Here is a 23,111-nt window from a genome sequence, read left to right on the forward strand (position 1 = left end):
AAGGACCATAAAGTGGAATATTATACAGCTACAAAAAAGAACACAGATATTTTTAATGTATTAATAAGGCTTGCACTCCAAAATATATTAATAAGTGAAAAAGATAAAGTCAGAACAGTATGAATTGTGTGAGGAAAAAAAAAAAGGATGGAAGGGAAGCTGGAGAGAAAACAACTCACTTGTATATTTACAGAATCTCTCTGGAAGGTTCTGTAGAAGAACCTGGTTAACACTGGATGCCTGTAAAGATGAGACATGAAGAAGCCGGGAAGAAAGAGGGCTTTTAACTGTCTATCTTTTTAAAATCCATTAAAAGGTTGAATCCTGTAAGTGTATTAATAAACTAAAATGTAAAAAAATCACATAAGCTATCAAAGAGTTGTTCAAAGCAGGTGAGAACTCTGCAGTCTGCATAGTATTTGGTTCATCCCATCTCTCAATGTTCTCTATTCCCTGCTGCATGGGATCGTCTGTTCCTGATGGTACCATGCTCAATGCTCCCAAATCACCCCAAACCCTCCCACTTCAGGTTTCAAACTGCTACCTGCTGTCACCCCTCCTGCGCCAGCCATAATCGGTCTTTACTCCTACACCTCTCTGCCTCATCAGAGGACATCTAAGACCTCATTGCACATTCCAGTGCTTTTCCTCAGCCACATTCTCCTGGTCCTCAGGCATGCTTAACAGGACACTTAACTGGACCTTTTTAAAAATTCACTCCTTCCTTGATTCTCTCACCTCATATTGCTGAGGTTTCTCTTGACCTCTCCACCTGTTTCCTTCTCCATGCTCCTGCTCTGAGTTCCAGGCTCAAGAAGAAATGCAAACTGGGCATTCCAGGCTGGCTAAATCACCCTGACCAGTATCTTCGTGCTCAGGGTTAAACTCCAATCACCAGCCTCTCCCAAGTGGCTGTGTTCTGAGCTTCTGGGCAAAGGCCAGTGGCTCCATGAATCCTCTCAACCACCCAGATAGATAGGCTGAAATCCTGGGAATCACTCATGCAAAGGGCCAGTGGTGCCAACTGATCCTTCCCCCACATTCTCCTCCAGCCAGCCTCTGAGTCATGGCAAGTTTTCCCTGAAATTGTCTCTTATATGAGTCCCTTCCTTTACATTTTCACTGACTCATCCCAGCTATGAAGTTCATGATAGATGACTAAACAATCTCTGAATCATGCTATCATTTATTCAACTGATATTTAGTGATGACACATTATATGTAAAGATGGCATAACAGATGCTGTGGGGATGCTAAGAAGAACTGGGCGCATCTGTGCTCAAAGTCAGGGTAGAGGCAAAAAAGAGATACATAAAGGGCAATGGGAATCCAGACGTGGGAGGCCTCACTTCCAGAGTGACGGCTCTGAGAAAGCTTTTCAGGCAGCAGAAATGACATTTGAACTGGATTAGCTGAACAGATAAGAAGAAAAGCATTAATGAAGTCAGGAAGATCAGGGCTTTAATCCATCCTGCCTCTTAATACCCAGTGACTGGCAGCAATTTATTTAACAGTCCTTTTCCTCGTCTACACCACAGAGGATATGACAGTACTTGGTGTGAGGAGTAAACGTATGTACATCATGAGGTACCATGCAGCAGGGTAACTTCCACTGATCTTGAAAACACAGCGCAGAGTGAAAATAAAGAGAAAGAGATATAACTATGACACAATGCAGTTATATAAATTAAAAGTATATGCAGAAAACAATAACATACGTTCATGAACACATGCAAAAAAGGTAAACATTTAATACATTAGAAGGGCTGTCTTTTGGAGGATGAGAATGGGGACAGAGATGAAAAGGAATGAAAAATATAAGAGGCTCTGTACAGATTAACAGGACAATATGTCACGAACTGAGCCTGATGGGTCCAATGAACTCAACCCTCTGTGCCTGAGGCACCCCCAAATTCCCTAAAAGAGAAAGAATAACCTAGACTAGGGTAAGACTAATGGGAGAACAAGTTAAGATTTTGTAAGGCAGCAAGGAAATGATAAGGGGCAGAACGTAAGGAAAGAACAGAGTTGAAATTGTGGAGCTGGCATCTTACTTTTCAGTAAATTTCATGAGTGTAAGTACCATAACTGTATTTTTTTTTTTTATCATTCTAGCCATAAAGCCAACTCTAAAGTCCGTGTATTGATACATAAATGCTTGGTGACTGACCTATGCCAATGAAGCAAGATTTAGAGCATCTGAGGACCAGCTGTTGAGAAAAGAGTGTGGGGATGCCAGCCTTCAGACCAGGCCAATGCACAGCTGTTGTGTCATTTCCTGCCAGGGCCCCACACTCAGAAGCGGACTTGGGGCTAGGCTACAATGAGTTTGGGGCAAAGATGAGCAACAGGCTGCTTGCTGCGTGGATCTGGAGTTGAGCAGAAAAGCCAGGATAAACAGATCCAGCTGGGACATTCTTAAACACATGACTGATAATGAAAGCTGTGGGAACAGATGAGCTTACCAGGATAGTAGACAGGGTGAGCCTTTACTCTGGGAAACACAGAAGTGACCAGGGAGTGACCAGGAAGCCAGGCAGAAAATTTGAGAAGTCACAAGACATTTTAAGAAGAGAGGGGTCAACTGTGTCAGATGCTTGAAGGGATAAAGTTTTCACATTGGCAATAGAGGTGACACTCTGCCTGAGAAGTTCTCAGTGCAGCAATGAGGAAAGTCAGACTGCAGTGGGATTAGACACATCAAAAGGGGAGTGAGAGGTGGTCACAGCCACTGAGGAGGAGAAACGAAGACATTGCTAGAGGCAGACCTAGGGTTAGGAGTGTTTTTAAATGTTTATGGGCTGAGAGGACTAAGTCAACAAAAAAGAAGGTGATTGATGGAATTGTAACCAGACCAGGCTGTGTCAGCTCAATATTAACACAAAGTTTCTGTTTTTTCTTCAGAACGTAAATACCACCAGAATTAGTGTAAGACACAGGGGCTTGCAGAGGAGGTTAGAGGTACTAGAAAGGGGATACAGAAGTTAGTTATCAGCTATTTAAAAACATTATGTTGTCCATAACTGTGTTGTTGTTGATGCAGTTTTACAACTTTAGTCTGTTTTGTTGGATTATAAATAAATTTTCTTTCTTCATCTATTTAAAAAAAAAGGGGGGGTTAGTCCTGGGGAGGAGGGGGAGAGTGGCGATAAAGCATATGGAGGTTCACCTTGGCTTAACATTTTGTAGCTTTTGAGTTTTGTAGCATGAACATGTAGTTACATGATACAAAAACAAATTTCTTAAAATTTAAAGAGATCACTGGTGACCCTGACAAGACTCATTACAGTATAATGGTAGGAAAAGCAGCCAGGCTGCAACAGGTTGGGAGAAGTGACCCGAAGGGGAGAAAATGAAGACATTAAACACGGCCTTCTCTTTCAGGCATTTTGTTTCTGACGGGGATGAGAAGGGTTCAGGACAACAGCAGCTTGACAAGATGGGATATCAAGGGAGGGAATGGCTTTGATCTGAGGAAGGTAAAATTAAAGTCCTTAAAAATATCGATGAGAAGCAGCTAGTAGAAATGAGGAGGTTAGCAATGTAGCTGGGAAAGGAGACAATCAAGAAGGCAAAACAAGGTCTGAGCAGGCAGGAGGGTTTGCAATTCGGAGTACAGAAAAGGAGGACACCTTCATCAGAAATGCCTTGAATTGGATGTGGATGGACACCTATTCCACCTCCATTCCCTCTTTCTTCTTCTAACCCCAGCCCAGATGTACTGCGGGAGGCTGCACCAGGGGACAGCCTGATCAGTCTAAACCCATCAGCAAAATCCCTGCCTCTCTGCCACAGTAACTGATCTAGAAATGGGCATGGGACCCAATTCTGGCCAATAAAACCTGAGAGTGGGGTTCTGAGAAAAGTTTCCCAATTCTTCTGGGAGAGCTGCAGGTAGGCTTTGAGAAAAGGTTTCTTACTTTTCTCCTGCCAAAGTGAAGGAGGAAGTAAGAGTCCCAGTATTGCTGGCAGCTGTCCTGCAACCACAGGGGGAACTCCCCTGAGGACGAGGCCACCACCAGATGCAAAGGGGAGATGAAAAGATCCCGGATCCTTGGTGATATCACTGAGCCCCTGACTCAACCAGTCCTGAAGCCTGCCCTCCGTTCGGATGTCCTAAGCTAAATATCCTAAGGTTCCCATCCTTTTCCTAAGCCATATTAGGTTGACTTTTCTAGATTTGACAGCCCAGGGTCTCTCGTGGGTAAACATCCCTTCCACTGTGACAGGGGAAACAAGACAACTGATGAGGCAAGAATTGAGGTAGAAGATGCCTGATGGTTCTGATTTTATTCAGTAAAGTCAAAGGTGACCCCGATGCTAAAGGTAAGAAGAGCCTGGGAGGATGGGATTTGGGGAGAGTAATGGAGTTACTCTCAACAATGAAAGAATTGTTGAGGGCAACAGGAAAGAGAGTTGCCTGGGGGTATACAGAGGGCCTGGGGCAGAGCTGAGCATGGGTGAAGGTTTTGAGACATTTGCCAGGTACACCCAGAGTGAAGCTGTGCCCCTCAGCTGAGCCCACCATGCTATGGGGACAGCCTTGGGATTTGCCATGGCAGATACATGGAATGAGGGGAAGAGGAATTGAGAGCATCAGCAAAAAAAGTGGTTAAGTGAAGGACCCCAGGGCCTAGGGTCTGGACTAGAAAGGGAGGAAAAAGAGGAAGGGGCTGAGAGATTGGAGGGAGAAAGGGACAAAGAGGCTGGATGTCTCACTTTCATCCAAGAACAGTTCCAGTGGGAGCGAGAGAGTGAGCTTGCTAAGACACCACACAGACAAAGGTCTCCATAGCCAGGGCTAAGTATTCCCAGAATAACACAGAGCAGGGCTCCAGACCCAGCACCCCTCCTGTCCACTGCCCCACTGGGTGCTGTCTCGGGATTAGTTGCAGCAGCTGAGTGCTAATCTAACTGACTGAAGCTGGATGGGTGTAGATAAGTACTCAGAAGGGCCTAATTCTTTCCATATCATCAAAAGTCCTGTGAGCATTCACAGATTAGAGGGGAATGTTTGCAAGTTTGTGCTGATGTTTCTGAACACTCTGCAGGAGAAATGGATCCCCTATGAAGGGGTGATGAGTGGCACTGCAGAGAACACTTTCCTTAAACTGACCCCATAAAGAACTCACCTCCACATTCATCTTGGTCTCTTCCTCAGTGGGCTGTGAAGACAAAAGAAGAAGTTCAGGACCCTGGTGGCACCACCCCAATACCATGCAGACCTGCCCCTTTGCTGCCCTATCCCCTCACTACCTCCTGTCCCATCTGCCCCCATCTACCCAGAATGCCTTCATCACTGTGTGCCCCCAGCAAGGATGCCTGAGCTGGTGCTTCACTTGGGGGCTTGTAGTGGCTGGCTTTCCTGGGACCTTCCACCGCAATGTTTTCCTAGAGGAGGGAACTTGCAAACCTCTTATGTTCATCTCCTATACCAGAAGAAGAGTTGTAAACAGGACGCCTCTTTGCATTTCAAAGATAAATGCACGTTCCAAAGCTGACATTGGAAAGGACAGCCTTCGGTCTCACGAGGAAGGTGGTAAGAAATACACACCCATCTTTTAACCTCCTACCTGAGTTTCTAGAGGGCTTCCAATTCGTTAGGTTAAAAGAACAGTTTCCTGCACTCTGGAGTCAGAGGAATGAGGGAGGAAAGGAGACAAAGGAGAGAGGAGGAAAAGAAACAGAGAGGGTAAGGTGTAACACTGATCCCAAGCATTAAGGTAATCCTGGGGCTGCTTGTCGATCCTGATTCAGGGGACTGGAAGTGGAGCAGAAGCTAAGAATCCACATTTTCCATGGGTACCCAGGAGAGTCTGGACAGATGGTCAGAAAACCACACTTGGAGAAACACTACAAGTGAGAGCAGAATGAAGAGGCCCAGAAGGCTGAACTCTCCCATTTGTTTTCTCAGGCTATTAGAGTTGCCACAGTAACTATTAAGATGAAGGCAGGCAGGGGCAGGGCAAGTGGACAACTGGAAGGGATGGACATACGAATACAGAAGCATCTCCAGCCCTTCCTCCTGGGCAGATGCCTCCATTGCCTCAGAACCCAAGCCTAAGTAGCCCCGGTCCTGGGGCCAAGGTCTGCACTGGATCTCATTCTTTCTCAAAATGAGGAAAGGCAAATACCGTATGGTCCCACTGATGTGAACCGACATTCGAGAATAAACTTGGAATATGTCATTGGTAACAGAGACCAGCAGGAGTTAGAAACAGGGTAAGATAATGGGTAACTGGAGCTGAAGGGATACAGACTGTGCAACAGGACTAGATACAAAAACTCAAAAATGGACAGCACAATAATACCTAATTGTAATGTAATTATGTTAAAACATTGAATGAAGCTGCATCTGAGCTATAGTTTTTTTTTTGCTTGTTTGTGTCTTTTGCTTTTTTTCCTTTTTTATATATATATTTTTTATTTTTTATTATTATTATTTTTATTTTTTTCTCTATATTAACATTCTATATCTTTTTCTGTTGTTTTGCTAGTTCTTTTCCTAAATCGATGCAAATGTACTAAGAAATGATGATCATACATCTATGTGATGATATTAAGAATTACTGATTGCATATGTAGAATGGAATGATTTCTAAATGTTGTGTTAATTTATTTATTTTTTAATTAATAAAAAAATGAGGAAAAGTTAAGCAATAAGATGATAATCATGAATAATAATAACCCCCATTAAAAAATCTTGACTCTCGGCAACCCTAAAGACACCTATGATGGCCTCCCAGCTGTGCGCTAACATGTTTTCAGTGATTCCCTCACTTCTCTCTCCCCATTTCTCCTTCCTCCTCTGAGGGTGGATCTCATGACCCCCATCTGGCCAATACGTGTGCATTCTTTCCTTCTGTAATCTGGAGACTTACCAGGTTTCCTGACAAATATGAAAAAGGGAACTAGCTAGAAGACAAACACTAAAAAGTAGAGTCGAGTAATCTTTCTCCAATTCCTGGAGGTCAGTATGGCTCTGATGGATTTTCTTAAATGCAATTTTACTGAGATATATTCACACATCATAAAAACCATCCAAAATAAACAATTACTGGTTCACAATATCATCACACAGTTGTGCAAATAGCCCTACGATCAAATTTAGAACACTTTCATTACTCCAGAAAAGGAATAAAATGAAAAAAGAAAACCCTAATCCTTTCATACTCCTTATACCCCCATATTATTGACCCATAGCATTTTGTGGTACATTTGTCACTGCTGATGAAACAGTATTAAAATATTACTGTTAACTATAGTCCACAGTTTGCAACAGGTGCATTTTCCCCCATCTACCCTCTATTATTAACTCCTTACAAAGTGTCATACAGCTGGTGTAGTTCATGAAAGAACTTTTAAATATTTCTACAGTTAATCATGGACACTGTCCACCACAAGATTCAGTGTGTTATACATTCCCATGTTTTAACTCCCAACTTTCCTTCTGGTGACATACATGACAATAAACTTACCCTTTTTGCCAGACTCACACAACATTTAGCACTGTTAATTATTCTCACAATAACGTGCTACTGCCACCCCTGTCTATCTCCAAACATTTAAACTCACCCTAGTTAAATATTCTGCACATATTAAGCAACAATTCTCCATTTTTGGCCTCATTCTATATCCTGGTAACCTATATTCTATATTTTGTATCTATGCGTTTGCATATTATAATTAGTTCATATCAGTGAGACCACAACATATTTGTCCTTTTGTGTCTGACTTATTTCACTTAACATAATGTCTTCAAGGTTCATTCATGCTGTTGTGTGCTTCAGGACTTCATTCCTTTTTACTGCTGAATAATATTCCATTGTATGTATATACCACATTTTGCCTATACATTCATCTGTTGATGAACACATGGGTGATTTCCAATTTCTGCCAGCTGTGAAAAACGCCACTATGAACATCAGTATGCAAATGTCTGTTTATATCCCTGCTTTCAGATCTTCCCGGTATGGGCAGAGTAATGGGACTGCAGGGTCTTAAAGGCAACTCTATACTTAACTTCCTGAGGAGCCACCAAACCATTCTCTATAGGAGCTGTATTATTTTATATTCCCACCATCAGTAAATAAGTGTTCCAATTTCCCCACATCCTTTCCAACACTTGTAGTTGCCTGTTTGTTTAATAGCAGCCATTCTAGTAGGTGTGAAGTGATATCTCATTGTGGTTTGGATTTGCATTTCCCTAATAGGTAGTGAAGCTGAGCCATCTGTGTTTCCTCTTCGGAGAAATGTCTTTTCATGCCCTGTGCCCATTTTTAAATTGCTGTTTGTCTTTCTTCTTTTTTTGCATGGGCAGGCACCAGGAATCAAACCCAGGTCTCTGGCATGGCAGGTGAGAATTCTGCCACTGAACCACTGTTGCACTGCCCAGCTGTTTGTCTTTCTCTTGTTGAGTTGTAGGATTTCTTTATATATTCTGGATATCAAACCTCTAGCAGGTATGTGGTTTCCAAGTACTTTCTCCCACTGAGTTGGTTGCCTTTTTACAAAGGCCTTTTTACCCTTTTAACAAAGTCCTTTGAAGCACTGAATTATTTGATTTTGAGGAGTTCCTATTTATCTATTGTTTCTTTTGTTGCTTGTGCTTTGGGTGTAAAATCTGAGAAACTACTACCTATCACTAAATCTTGAAGATGTTTCCCTATTTCTTCTTCTAGGGGTCTTATTGTATAGGGTCTTATATATTAGATCTTTGATCCACTTAGGGTTAATTTTTGAATTGAGTGTGAGATAAGGCTCCTCTTTCATTCTTTTGGTTATACATATCTAGTACTCCCAACACCATTTATTGGAGACTGTTCTGTCCCAGTTCAGTGGGCTTGGAAGTCTTATAAAAAATCAATTGACTGAAATATGCCTATAGATAAGCTAACTAAAATACTCATTTTAGGTGGTTAAGATTTTCATATGTTAGTAGTAAAAATATTTGTATCTTCATATTTTCCTGAAATCAGAAAAATATTTAGTAACATAGGTCATTACTATAGCAAAGCAGATAAAATTGTGGAATCATAACCCACAATTTTAACCTACAACTAATTGTTGTGATGTGCTTTGATGTTTATTGCTTTTTGTATATACATTATTTTTCACACACACACACAAGTCAACTGTGATGATAAAAAAAATACTTATTTCTTCTAGCCTCCAGTGTTCTGGAACAGCTAGAAAGAAAAATCTGAAATGATGGTATGGTAGCCCATGACAAACTCTGGGATTTGTCCTATAAACACTTGTTGAATAGTGCTTTGAAAACTAGTGCTTTTTTTCTTTTTTGGCTTTGTATATATGTTATATTATACAATAAAAAGTTAAAAAAAATCAATTGACTAAATATCTGAGGGTTTCATAACTCTCAATTCAATTTCACCGATCAACATGTCTATCTTTATGCCAGTACCATGCTGTTTTGACTGATGTGGGTTTATAATATGCCTTAAAGTCAGGAAGTGTGACACTTTCCACTTCATTCTCTTTTTCAAGATTTGTTTTGGCTCTTTGAGACCTCTTCCCCTTTCCAATAAAATTAATAATTAGTTTCTCCATTCCTTAAAGTAGTCTTTTGGAATTTGGATTGGTATTGCACTGAATCTGTGGATCTATTTGTGTAAAAGTGACATCTTTTTTTTTCATTTTGCTTTTATTTTTTTGGGTGCATGGGCTAGGAATCAAACCTAGGTGTTCTGCATGGCAGGCGAGTATTCTACCACTGAAGCATAAAAGTGACATCTTAATGACACTTAATCTTCTACTCCATAATTATGGACTATTTTTACATTTATTCAGATCTTTGATTTCTTTTAGCGATGTTTTATAGCTTTTTGTGTACAAGTCCTTTACAAACTCAGTTAGGTTTATTCTTTTAGGTGTTATTGTAAATGTAATTTCTTTCTTGATTACCTCCTTGGATAGCACATTACAAGTGTATCAAAATACCAGTGATTTTTCGCGTGCTGATCTTGAACCCCGCCACTTTGTTAAACTCACTTATTAGCTTATGTGGCTTTGCTGCTGTGTTTTCTTGATTTTCTAAATATAAGAATATGTCACCTGCGAATACTGACAGTTTTACATCTTCCTTTCCAATCTGGATACCTTTTTTTTCCTTTCTTTTTCTTGCTTAATTGCTCTGGCTAGAACTTCTAGCACAATGTTAAATAACAGTGGTGACAATGAGCATCCCTGTCTTGTTCCTGATCGTAAAGGGAAAACTTTCAGTCTCGCACCATTGCATATGATTTAGATGTAGGTTTTTCATATATGCCCTTTGCCCATTGTCATGTTCCCATCTTATGAAGGGTTTTTATCATGAAAGCATGCTGAATTTTGTCAAATGCCTTTTCTGTGTCAACTGAGATGATCATTTGCCTTTTCCCTTTTAATTTGTTAACGTGGTATATTCATTAATTGATTGTCTTGTATAGAACCACCTTTGTGTACCTAAAATAAAACTCACTTGGTCATAGTGGAATTCTTTTAATATGCTATTGAATTCATTTGCAAGTATTTTGTTGAGGATTTTTGCATCTATAGTCAGTAGGAAGACTGGTTTGAAGTTTTCTTTTCTTGTTGTATCTTTATCCAGCTTTGGTATTAGGGTAATGTTGGCTTCATAGAAGGAGTTAAGTAGTAGTATCCTCTTCTTCAATTTTTTTGGAAGAGTTTGAGCAGGAATGGTATTAATTGTTCATGGAATGCTTAGTAAAATTCACCTGTGAAGCCATCCAGTCCTGTGCTTTTCTTTGTTGGTAGGTTTTTGATGACTGATTCAATCTCTTTACTTGTGAGTGGTATACTGAGGTCTTCCATTTCTTCTCAAGTCATTGTAGATTGTTAGTGTGTCTGAAGGAAGTTTTCCATTTCATCTAAGTTGGTTAGCTTGTTGGTATCTAGTTGTTCACAGTAACCATTTATGATCTTTTTTATTTCTTTGAGGTCCATGGTAATGTCCCCCTCTCATTTCTGATTTTATTTGCAGATTCACTCTTTTTGTCTTTGTCAATCTAGCTAAGGGTTTGCTGATTTTATTGATCTTCTCAAAGAACCAACTTTTTGTTTTATTGATTCTCTCTGTTGTTTTTTTATTCCCCATTTCATTGATTTCCATTCTAATCTTTATTTTTTCCTTCTGCTTCCTTTGGATTACTTTGCCACTCTTTCTCCAGTTGTCCAGTTAGGTCATTTATTTTGGCTCTTTTCTTTCTTTTTTTTAACATGGGCAGGCACCAGGAATCGAACCTGGGTCTCCGGCATGGCAGGCAAGAACTCTGCCAGTGAGCTACTATGGCCTGCCCATCTTTTCTCCTTTTTAATGTAGGTGCTTAGGGCTATAAATTTTCCTCTTAGCACTGCCTTTGCTGCATCCCATAAGCTTTGATATGTTGTGTTGTCAACTTCATTCATCTCAAGATATTTACTATTTCTCTTGCAATTTCTCCGTTGACCCACTGATTGTTTAAGAGCATGCTGTTTTATCGCCATATATTTGTGTATTTTCTGGTTCTCTCTTATTGATTTTCAGCCTCATTCCATTAAGATGAGAGAAAGTACTTTGTATAATTTCAGTCTTTTAAAATTTATTAAGACCTGTTTTGTGCCCCAGTATATGGTCTATCCTTGAACCTGTTCCAAGAGCACTTGAGAACAATGTGTGCTGTTTTGGGGTGAAGTGTTCTATATATATCTGTAAGGTTTAGTTCATTTATCATATTATTTAGGTTCTTTGTTTCTTTATTGACCCTCTGTTTAGTTGTTCTATCTATTGGTGAGAGCAGTGTGTTGAAATCTCCTTCTACTTCTACTATTACGGTACAGTTGTTTATTATTTCCTTCAAGTTTCACAGTGTGCCTCATGTATTCTGGGGTACCTTAATTAGGAGAATAATTTACAATTGTTATTTCTTCTTGTTGAATTGCCCCTTTTATTAATATATTGTGTCCTTTATCTCTGATAACATCTTTTTCAATTAAAGTCTATTTTCTCTGATATTAGTATAGCTACCCCAGCTTTCTTTCGGTTACTGCTTGTGGAATATCTTTTTCCCTCCTTCTACTTTCAACCTATTTGCATCTTTGGGGCTAAAATGAGTCTCTTGTAAAGAGGGAAAATACTTTTAATCCTTTAAAAAAATCCAATTGTGTCTTTTGGGGAGTTTAATCCATTATCACTCAAAGTTATTACTGTAAAGGCAATTCTTGATTCAACCATCCTATCCTTTCGTTTTTATTTCAGATCTAATTCCCCCCCCTCTTTTTTTTTATCCTTTAAGTTACTCTTATTAGTACTCTTCAATTCTGTACCTTCCTCCAGACCTCTCTGTCCTGTCTTTTCTTTTTCAACTGGCAGCACTCCTTTTAATAGTTTTCTTAGGAGTGGTCTCTTACTAATGAGATCTCTAAGCTTCTGTTTACCTGTCAATATTTTAAACTCCCCCTCATTTTTGAAGGACAGCTCTATTGGATAGAGAATTCTTGGCTGGCAATTTCTCTTTCAGTATCTTAAATATATTGTACCACTGTCTTCTTGCCTCCATGTTGTTTGATGAAAAATCAGCATTTATTTGGCTTCCCTTGGATGTGGTGAATCACTTTTCTCTTGCTTTCAGAGTTTTCTCCCCCTCTTTGGAATTTTACAGTCTGACCACTATGTATCTTGGAGTGGGTCTATTTGGATTTATTCTCTTTGGAGTACATTGGGTTTCTTGAATTTGCATATTTATGTCTTTTAGAAGGGTTGTGATATTTTCAACAATAATCTTTTGAATATTTTTTCTGGCCCTTTACCCTTCTCTTCTCCCCCTGGGACATCCATCATGCATATGTTTGTATGCTTTGTGTTTGCCATCATTTCCCTGAGAACGTGCTAAAATTTTTCCATTTTTTTCTCCATTCGTCATTTGTCTGTTCAAATTCAAATGACCTGTCTTCTAGCTCACTGATTTTTTTTTCCTCTTCAAATCTGCTCTTGTGCATGTCTAGCATATTTTTAATTTCATCTACAGTGTCTTTCGGTTCCATATGTGCTATTTTTCTGTGTATTATTTCAAATTCTTCTTTATGTTCTTCTAGTGTCTTAAGTTCTTTATCTCTTCATACACATTTTCCTTCATTTCCTTGAATTGATTCAGGAGATTTGTTTGCACATCCCTGATTAACTGTTTCAGATTCTGTATCTTCTCTTTTTGATCTGTTCCTTCCAATGGGGCCATTTCTTCTTGAATTTTAGTATACCTTGTGATTTTTTGATACCTGGTCATCTGATAATGTTGATGGGTGTATTCCGAAGGTTGATTTCTCTTTCATCTATGGTTTAGTTGTTGCCTGGGTTTGTATCAGGAAACTGCTTTGCCAGCTGAGTCATCCATATTCCTCAGCCCAAACAGGGCTGGGTACACACGCAGGGGGTGTAGACCAGCTCCAAGGAGGCTGATTTAGAGTCTGGAGAGGCTCTGAAAAGCTCTGCAGTTCTCCTGCACTTTTTCCCTGCCTGGCAGATGGTGCTGTTCAATGACTTGCTCATCCTCAGAAGCTGTTTACCTCTTGGAGTCTGAGTGGACAGAGGGGCTGAACCTGCAGGGTTCCTGTGCACTCACTTTGCTGGCTAAGATATAGCTCAAAATGGGCTACTTTACTTGTGGGAGAAGATTCGCCCAGCTGCCCCAGTTTGCAGCCATCCCCCAGGCAAGGACCAGGCTGTCTGCTGCTGTTTTCCTCAAGGATAAGAGGCACCAGGACCCACAGCTGGAAACACTGTCTCTGTCCACAATTTCTCAGACTTCGTTCCTCACTGATTTGGGCTTTGAAATGTTATTCTCTGTCCCCAGTGCCCCCAATCAGTTGATTTGGGTAGTTTCTGCCTGGGTACTTGCTGCTTTTAGGGAAGATTTTGCAATTCCCTCCCTGATTCTCCGTTTTGGAAACTTCTCCTTGCTCCCTGTTTGTTTTCCACCCTCCCCTGTGACCTATCGTGGGTCCCTGTGGGCTTGAGTCTCTATCTAGATATAGGTGGGAGAGATTTTATAGTCTGTGTTCCCAGTGGGAGGTGGGAGGGATCCTGGCTGCTGCTTCTAGGAATTTCCTGAGCTCAGTGGGACTGAGTGAGGAGGAGTGGAGAGGACCAGCCAGTCCAGGATCGATGTTTCCTACCTGACATTTTTCTCTTTCTTTAATTCAGCATTTGTGGGATTCTTCTTCAGTCAATGCCTTCCCCTAGAGTTCTGAACAAGTGAGAATTTTTCTTTTATTTTGCTGAATCTTTGGAGAGAGGTTTTCAATAGCTGTTTGTGTCATCATGCTGATGACATCACTCCCTGTGATGTATTTTTATGCATTCAATACTTGAGGGGAACTAAGACCCTGAGAAGTAAGCTGGGGTGGGGTTGGGGTGGTAGAGCTAAGGGCACGTATTGGTCAATGGTCTGGAAACACGGAGGCTCCCCAGAAAACATCACTTGGTTGCCATCTAGGAGCCCGATGTAGATTAGATTTGTCTCTCCTAATATTGGACTGTGCTTTATTTATATTTGAAAGAATTTTAGCTTAAGTTTGCCTGGGAGTCTTACATGTGCCTGGGGAAGACAGATAACAAAATGCACTAATATGAGGAAACTGCTAATAAAGGTGAGCCTACTTGTGCCAGGTACTTTATAATGTTACCCCTAAGCCTCATAATCTTTGCAAAAGAGTGCCTGTAATTCCATTGTACATCAACTATATGCAAAAGCACTGGACGAGGGCCTCACTACCAAATGGTGGCAGCACTACCTGTAATTGCAGGGCTTTCTGGTTCTAAAGTCAAACCCTGGATTGCACCTAGATACCTTTATAAGTACTGTCATACACTCACCCAGGTAACTTTTTTTTGGATAATTTAATTTTTAAATGTCAAACATTAAAGGGCTTTATGTTTTCTCACTTTTAGTATTATGGTTACACAGGTTTTCCCAAAAGACTTATAGATATATTTTTCTTTTCGATTTTAACTTTTCGTTTCTTTTTTTTTACATTAAAAGATGTTTTAATCCATCTGAATTGTATTTTGGTATATGGCAGTAGATAAGAATCTAACTACTTCTCCTCAAATAGTAAATGAGTTGATTCAGCATCATTTATTGAATATTCCATTCTTTCCTGTAATGATTCCATATGTGTATTAAATTCTTATATACATGGTTTTACTTTCTTTTTTCATTTTCTCTTCTATGGCATTGACCTCTGTTTTCATCATAATAACATAAGTTTTTACATTGTTGGGGCTTTATAATATGTTTTGATGGCTGGTAGTTCTCCTATTGACTGACAGGCACAAGAGAACTAGGACAGGGCTCAGGTTTTCAAAGTCAGTAGAGCTGCTGTCCTCTGGGCTCTAGGAATGGAACTGCTAAGCAGGGACGGCTTTCCTCAGCACTGTCCCAGACACCAGTCCCCACCCTGCAGCTACCCCATCTCCCTAGCCCTCCCACCTGCTCCTGGTCCCTCTTCTTCCTCCTACTCATGGCCCTTTCAAAACTTATCTTTAAAGGAAAGAAATCGGATAAGGCGAATCAAGTTACTCTTAATCAGCAACCAGCATATGCAAACCCTGAAGGGAATAATAATGTAAAAGAGCAGCTTCTTAACTCAAATAATTGTAGATCGATGTACAACCCAACTTCAGAATTGGGATGGGAGCAGGATATTCTTTACGGTGCACTATAAATGTTCTTAGGCATGACCTAAAGAAGGCCGGGGCATAATCTTAGTCCCTAGTAATGAAAGACCCCTTCCTAGCTGAGTGGAATAAGAAACCACAAAGTGCTGGAACAGATGGGGACAGCATAGTACAGATGAAGAGTACAGAGCTGAAGGAAGCAAGATGCTTCAGAGGTCTGACTATTGTTTTTTGACAGTTCAGAAGCTCACTAATCATACTTTTAAGGTTCTCCAGGAAGAAATTTTTTCCTTTCCTTATAAGCCCAATCAAGATTTCATAATGTATTATTTGTATAATATATATATATTAACTTTTATAATATTAATTACATAAATTACTTCATCTCTATACTGTATGTATGGTGCTCTTTATCTGTTTTGCACCCGTTTTATTTTTCTGACTTTTGTTTTTAAAGAGCCTGCAAATTCTCAAATATTAGGTAAGAGTCTAGACATTTAAGGCCCTTTCAATTTCGGAGGTTTTATGATATGGCTTTTGTGACAAAAAAGGGAAAGTTAAGCTACAGGAATAATAATTTTGCACAAGTACAATTGTTTACCAGGCACCAACAAATATTTGTGTTAGTACAATTAAACAGTTCAAGCGAGTTGGAGGCTTAAGAAAACAATCCAGCACTACCTAAAAATACAGTGAGCTGACAACCCTGCCTAAAGCAGAGTTGGAGGACAAAAGCAAATGTGGGCTGCAGTTGTATGTGCTTCTATTTCTCAAAAAAAATTTTTTTTACCCACCTCCTTTATTCCCACAATATCCCTTAAGAAGTAAAAGCCTCATGGGGCGGGCCGCGGTGGCTCAGCGGGCAAGAGTGCTTGCCTGCCATGCCGGAGGACCTCGGTTCGATTCCCGGCCCCAGCCCATGTAAAAAACAAACAAACAAACAAAATATAATAAAACAAGAAAATGTTTAAAGATGTTTCCCTTTCTTCCTTCCTTCCTTCCTTCCATCCTTCCTTCCTTCTCTCTGTCTTTCCTTCCCTTCCTCCCTCTCTCTTTAAAAAAAAAAAAAAAAAAAAAAAGTAAAAGCCTCAAGCCTTTACTCTGCAGTGATCACTGTCTCTGTGAAGGTGGTCACCTGCCAACATTGCCTCTAACATCTCCCCAACCCTCCCTCCTTTCATTCATTCTCCTCTCTATACAGTATTCTCTGTACACTCCATCACTTGGGCTCCTACAGCCTCCAGCATCCATGTGGATTTGGTCAATGTAGATCAGGGGGCAGAAGATGGGAAAGAGATGTCAGAGGATTTATTTCCCACCTGCCCATCCAGCCCAGTGAGCGATCCCTCTTACGGAGTTCCAGCTCTTGCCAAGCTCTGGTACCACAGGTTCCTCCCCTGCTCTCTACTGTTGCTCATCCTGGGGTTTCCCATCGTCATTACTTGCTGGTTACCTGAATCTTGCCCACTTTTCAATGTATCAGCTTGGAAGTGTTGCATTAATGTATAGTCTCCTTGTTGGGAAATGAATCATGTCTCCCACAAAAGACATGCTCAAGTCTCAATCCACATTCCTGTAGGTGTAAGCCCATTTGTAAATAGGACCTCTGGGGATACTATTGTTCCTTAGGCTCTTCAAAGATCTGGATGAGGCTAAATTGAATCAGGGTGGCCTTGATCCATATGGCTGAAGTCCTCAGAGAGGAAATCTAGATAGATATACAGATGACTGAGCAAGAGAAGCAGAAGCCAGAGGAGATGCCTTGTGTGGGAGGCGGAGATGCAAGCCAAGGAACCCCAAGGTTTCAGCGAGCCAGCACTAGAAAGCTACAGATTTTGGGGAGAAAGGCTTGTTGAGAACTTGATTTTGGATTTCTGGCCTCCAAAACCTGAGACAGTAAAACCCCATTGTTCAGCCAACCCACTGCATGGTGTTTGTCATAGGAGTCCTGGCAAACCAAGACAGCCTCAAAAATTCCTTTCATTTCAATGCTATTTCCTTTTGGGATCCTGACTTGACGGACTGGCCCACCAAAATCACTGAATAAATTAGTGGTACAGCCAGGATTAAACAACTTTCTTAGCAAACATTATGCCTCTTTTTCTATTTCAGTCTCTTTCCCAACAGGCAAATTAGAATGTGAACTTCTTTAGAGCAAATCAGCAATACTTTTATGATTTCTATAAACCCAGTGGTTCTCAACTGACATTTCCAGTTGTCATGACTGGGGGTGGGGATGGGGGGCTGTGATAATGGCATCTAGTATGTAGATACTTCACATGCCGAAATTTATCATTCCAAAGCCAGGCCACTAGCAGAAGAATGGGGAATGATTAAGAAGAGGATGATTTTCTCTGGGGGGGGCCAGATGTTAGCCTGAGAGGTCTGAGTGAAGAAGTAAAAGCAGCCTCTATCCCTCAGAGTGGACTTCTTTCTCACTTGAGGAAGCTGGGTACTTTAGGATCTATCAAAGAAAATGTAATGGTTACATGGGAAAAAGGCTGGAAATATACACATTGAAATATAAAAAGCGCCTTTTTGGTGGTGATGGCCCTCCCCCACCACCGAGAGCATGCCTCTTACAAAGAATCTCCTTCATCCCTCTGCAGAAGAGAAGATGAAACCTAAGACAAAGCACCTGGTGCAAAGCCCCAAATGCCCCGGATGTGACAAAATCACCATGGTCTTTACCCTTTAGTAGTTTTGTGTGTTTGCTGCTCCACTGTCCTCTGCCAGCCTATAGGGGAAAGCAAGGCTTACAGAGGAATGCTCCTGTAAGTGAAAGCAGCACCAATCTTGGGTGGGCCATGGTGGCTCAGCAGGCAAGAATGCTTGCCTGCCATGCCAAAGGACCCGGGTTCGATTCCCGGTGCCTGCCCATGTAAAAAAAAAAAAAAAAAAAAAGCACTCTGAAGCAAGAAGAGTGGAACACCATCACAATAAACATTAAGGACAATATATATATGAAGTAATTATACCTCTAAGTGGTGGAACTTCTAGTGATTTAATTTCTTTTTTTTTGCTAATCTTTTACTTTAAATTTTTTGATAAAGATTAGTTAACATTTATATAATTATTCAAAACTTTAAGCAACTATAAATGACACTTGTGGTAGGTTGAATTATGTACCCCCCAAAACACATGTTCTTAGAGTTCATCTGCAATCCTATGGATGGGAATATATTATAAACAGGATATCTTGAAGATGTTTTGTTTGCTAAAGTGTGGACCACTTAATCTGATTACTGGAGAAGGAGCAGAAAAAATAAACAGAAGCGTTTCAGACATACTTAAAAAAAAAAAAAAAACCCAGAGAGCAGCTGGAAGCCAGAAGTCAAAGGAACCCAGAAAAAGGAGAGACCGTCACCATGTGAATGCACTACCAATCACAACCCCCCAAACCATGACCTCTGAAACCATGACCCAGTATATTAGCGTTGTTAGGCCAACTTATTGTATATAGGTTATTTATGATGACAGCCTGGAAAACTAAGGCAATTTCATTATTCACTGACTACATCTCTCAGCTCCAACTGTCCAATTCCTCAAATGAATAGATTTTCATAAGACAATATACCAGGGTGCTCTAATAATGAAGCCCACAGAAAACCATCTTTATACCTGAATATTAAGCAAGGCTCTGCTTCCTTCAAAGCCATTAATGTTTGGGGGGATGAATGAAGAAATGAATGAAGTCACTAAGTGTGTTTTACTTTTGAATGACAAGAACTAGTAACTGACCAAGCCTTACTTTCCAGAGACAAATTTGAGACTCACCTGCAAAAACAATGTAGAGCCACGTGGTCCTATAAGATAGCTACTAAACAGACAAATGTGGTTATTTAAATTTAAAATAATTAAATTATTTTAAGTAATTTTAAAATACCAAACTGGAGAGAACAGTTATGGAACATTTCCATCATCACAGAACAGTCTATTGATTAGCACTGACGTACTTTATTTTTTTATCCCCTGGGCTTACTTCATGTTCTGACATTTTCTCTGCTCCTTATTTCTGGTTATATTTATTTTATATTTACTTGTTATCATTGATTTTGTTGAAAGCTACCTTGGTTCCTTTGGGGAGTAATTTGGGAAATGAGTACTTTTGAAATATCAGTATGTATAACTTTGTTGCTGGGAGCTCAGCCTTCAGTTTTTTTGACTATATGGAAGAGTTTGCAGCTCATAGAGCAGTCACTTGTTATAACTCAAAGAGCACTTTTAGGAACACAACTCCTTTGACCCAAGGGTACTATCTTCAAATTTTTTTTCATAAATGAAAAACTGTCATCTATACATTAATGAAAAACTTCCAAGCTGATAGTGTCATCTAAATAAAAATTAACCTGAAGGGACAATAAGAGATTTCTCTGCAGATTAATGAAATGTCTTTTCTTTTTCAAATTCTAAGGTACATAGCTAAAGTCGGCTGGAAAATATACTGTTACGGCAAAAATGGATGGCCCAACTTGTCATTACTACTGTATATGATCATATAATCAGAGTCCTGGAAATATCAGGAAGAATTGGGGAATGAAAATGTGCTTGTACAGCACTGCCTAGAAAATAGAACAGATTTGGTGCAATGACATCTTAAAAATACAGGGAGAGAATAAGGGAGAGAAGTGATTTAGGCCAGCCTATAGAGGATTTCTCCCTGAGACAGCAACTTCAGGATTTTCCAGATTACTTATTTTTGTGTTTTGGCAATTACACAATTGATAAACCGGTTATACAACATTTTATAAGCCAACATTATGCAATGCACAGTTCAACAAATCCAGCCTAGGAAGAGCATATATTTGATGTGTGAGAAGCCTTCAGACTGAAAAGGCTAGAAGTTGTGGTGCCCTGACCAAGTTAAGAGATGGTGTGAAAAAAGGGAAAGTGTGACACAAACAACTGCACCATTGAGGCATGAAGCATGGATTCCCAAAACTTACACATCTGAGTTCAAACCCTCTCTTTGGGGCTTTTTAGATGAGTAGTCTGACCTCTCTGGGCCTCTGTTCCCTAACCCAACTGCCCAGATTGTGGTGAAGACAACTGAGTTTGCATTCTTCATTTAGAAAATATTTACTGAGCACCTACTATGTGCCAGGAATTCCTGTAGACATGCATTCAAGAAACTATTAGAAAGCTAGTGTGGGACCCTGCAGAGTGAGGCAGAGATTGTAAAACATCTGTCACACACTTAGGGTTTCAATGTTCCCCTTCAGTGTCCACCAAGGAGAAGAAATATTTCCGTGAAATTACAGAATCAAATTTCTTGCCCTAGGTCGGGCTTGAATGGTATGGTATCTACTTGTGCAATACTTTGAGTATGCTGTCAACGGGGGGGGGGGGGGGGGGGGGGGCTAAGCAAATAAAATTGAACCGTCTTCTGTTTCTTTTTTCCTTCTAAACTGTCTTCTCCTCTCTTCTGAAACAGTCTTGCTCTCAAAGTGAAAGGGAATATATTTTTAAAAAATTTCCTATGTCCCTGTCTTCTCCATTTCCAGGCAAAACAAATATAGCACGCCACCCTTCGAATGGCCGATATTTCATCTTTTACGAAGACACTAACTAATGTTTAATATTCTGCTCCTTTACAGTTCAGTAAATATATGATCTTAAGAAAATCCTGTCAGATATGATACATAGATGGACAGATATATGGATGGACTGGTTGGATCAACAAATAGATAGAAAGAATAATATGGCAAATATGGCAAAATGTTAAAAAAGGTGGTTCTGGCTATCTGGGGGGATGGGAGTGTGTGAGAGTTCTCTGTATGGGGTTTGTATTATTTTGTAACTGTCCTGTAAGTTTGAAAGTATTTCAAAATAAAAATCAGGAAAGGACAGAGAAAAAAAAAAAGCCTGTCAGTAACAGGAACAGAAATTTTTGCTATATCAGGTTAGAAAAGATTTTTAATAAATTGTGTCCAGTCTTAGCCAAGGTGTGGAACAACGTGTACTTCAGATACTTTGAGGAGAATGTACTGCAAGGTCCCTTTTGTCACATCTCTGACCTGGACTTTCAGATATGCCACAATGACCCTAAGTGGCCTTTCTTGCATCAAGTGGGTACTTTTCTAGAACAAGATAAGTAAATGTGAAACAGGATGAGCAAATATGTCTAGTCCCAGCATGGTGGGACCCCTACCTTGACAGTCAACAGCTCTGGGGCAGTGCTCCTTTAAAAACAGCAGCTTGCACAATTTGCTTAGTTTACCATATTTTACACTTATTTTATAAAAATGATTAGAACTATCAACTAGTTCCATCCCCCTATTCCTTATTATCAATAGCCCCTTCTAACATGAAAAAGTGGGAGAAAGATATCAAAGGTGATGGTGGAGCTATAGAGAAGGTAGGGTTTAACAAATAAGGGTGAGTGAATATCAATCATTATATTGATATTCTTTTAGCGTCTAGTATCTTAGAGCAGCTAGAAGTAAAAACTTGAAATTGTGGAATTGTAACCCACAACAAACTCTGAAATCTGTTCTACAACTAATTGTTGCAATGTGCTTTGAAATTTATGGCTTTTTTGTGTATATGGTATGTTTCACACAAAAAATGAAAAAAAGTCAATTGTGATGATAAATGCATAGCTATATGATGATATTGTGAACTATTAATTGTACACTTTGGATGATTACATGGTATATGGATATACAATATATACATAAATAAAATTTAAAAAATTTAAAAACCGATTGGAAGAGATAAAAAATATGAGTTCTCAAAAGCTAAATGCAATTAGGACAAAGATGGAAATAAGCATTTGTGCCCAAAGTGGTAAGCAAATCTTTGGCTTTGGTTAGATGCTAACTGAATGGGCAAGGGAGTATAAAATTTTGTTTAAAACATGCATGAAATACTGGGAAAATATTGAAGATTATTCCTTGAAGTCTAATTAGAGAGTTTGTCATATTTCTTAGGTCTCTGACTACAGAACCTCCCTTATAACATTACACTTCCACTTTGGCTCTTGTTTTTCTAGAAAGTAGTATGTAAGGAAAGTAGGGGACTGCATATTTATCAACACAAACTTTGGGGAAGATATTTGTATTATATATCAACAGCCTTTACTTTAATAATTTTGACTTCCTGGAATTAATACTTATGGGCATTACATTAATTACAGAAAAAAACCTTTCAGGCCAGTATATTTTGTTTTGTAAATGATAATCAAAGCTAACATTTATTCAACCCTAACCTTGCAGAAAGCCTTGTTCTAAGCTATTTATGTTCCTTAATTCATTTAATCTTCAAAACCATCCTATCAGTATGCATTTTTATTATCCCCATATAACAGATGAGGAAACTGAGGCACTAAGAGGTTATATAATATACCCAAGATCACACAGTTCATCTTTGACTAAGAGGTGGGGGGAACCTCTTACATAATCTTAAGTGTGTGTGTGTGTGTGTGTGTGTGTGTGTG

The 23,111-nt window shown here is 39.7% G+C and overlaps 1 protein-coding gene across 1 annotated transcript in view; it reads right to left on the reverse strand.

Annotated features, from left to right (window-relative positions):
- Positions 1 to 23,111, reverse strand: part of BLVRA (biliverdin reductase A) — a 61,786-nt gene that overhangs the window by 37,663 nt on the left and 1,012 nt on the right. The window contains exon 2 of the mRNA XM_077119356.1: positions 5,133 to 5,165. Coding sequence (XP_076975471.1) covers positions 5,133 to 5,144 — 12 coding nt within the window. The 5' untranslated portion in view covers positions 5,145 to 5,165. The remainder of the gene's footprint in view (positions 1 to 5,132; positions 5,166 to 23,111) is intronic.

Source organism: Tamandua tetradactyla, chromosome 1, assembly GCF_023851605.1.
Source record: "Tamandua tetradactyla isolate mTamTet1 chromosome 1, mTamTet1.pri, whole genome shotgun sequence".
Lineage (NCBI taxonomy): Eukaryota > Metazoa > Chordata > Mammalia > Pilosa > Myrmecophagidae > Tamandua > Tamandua tetradactyla.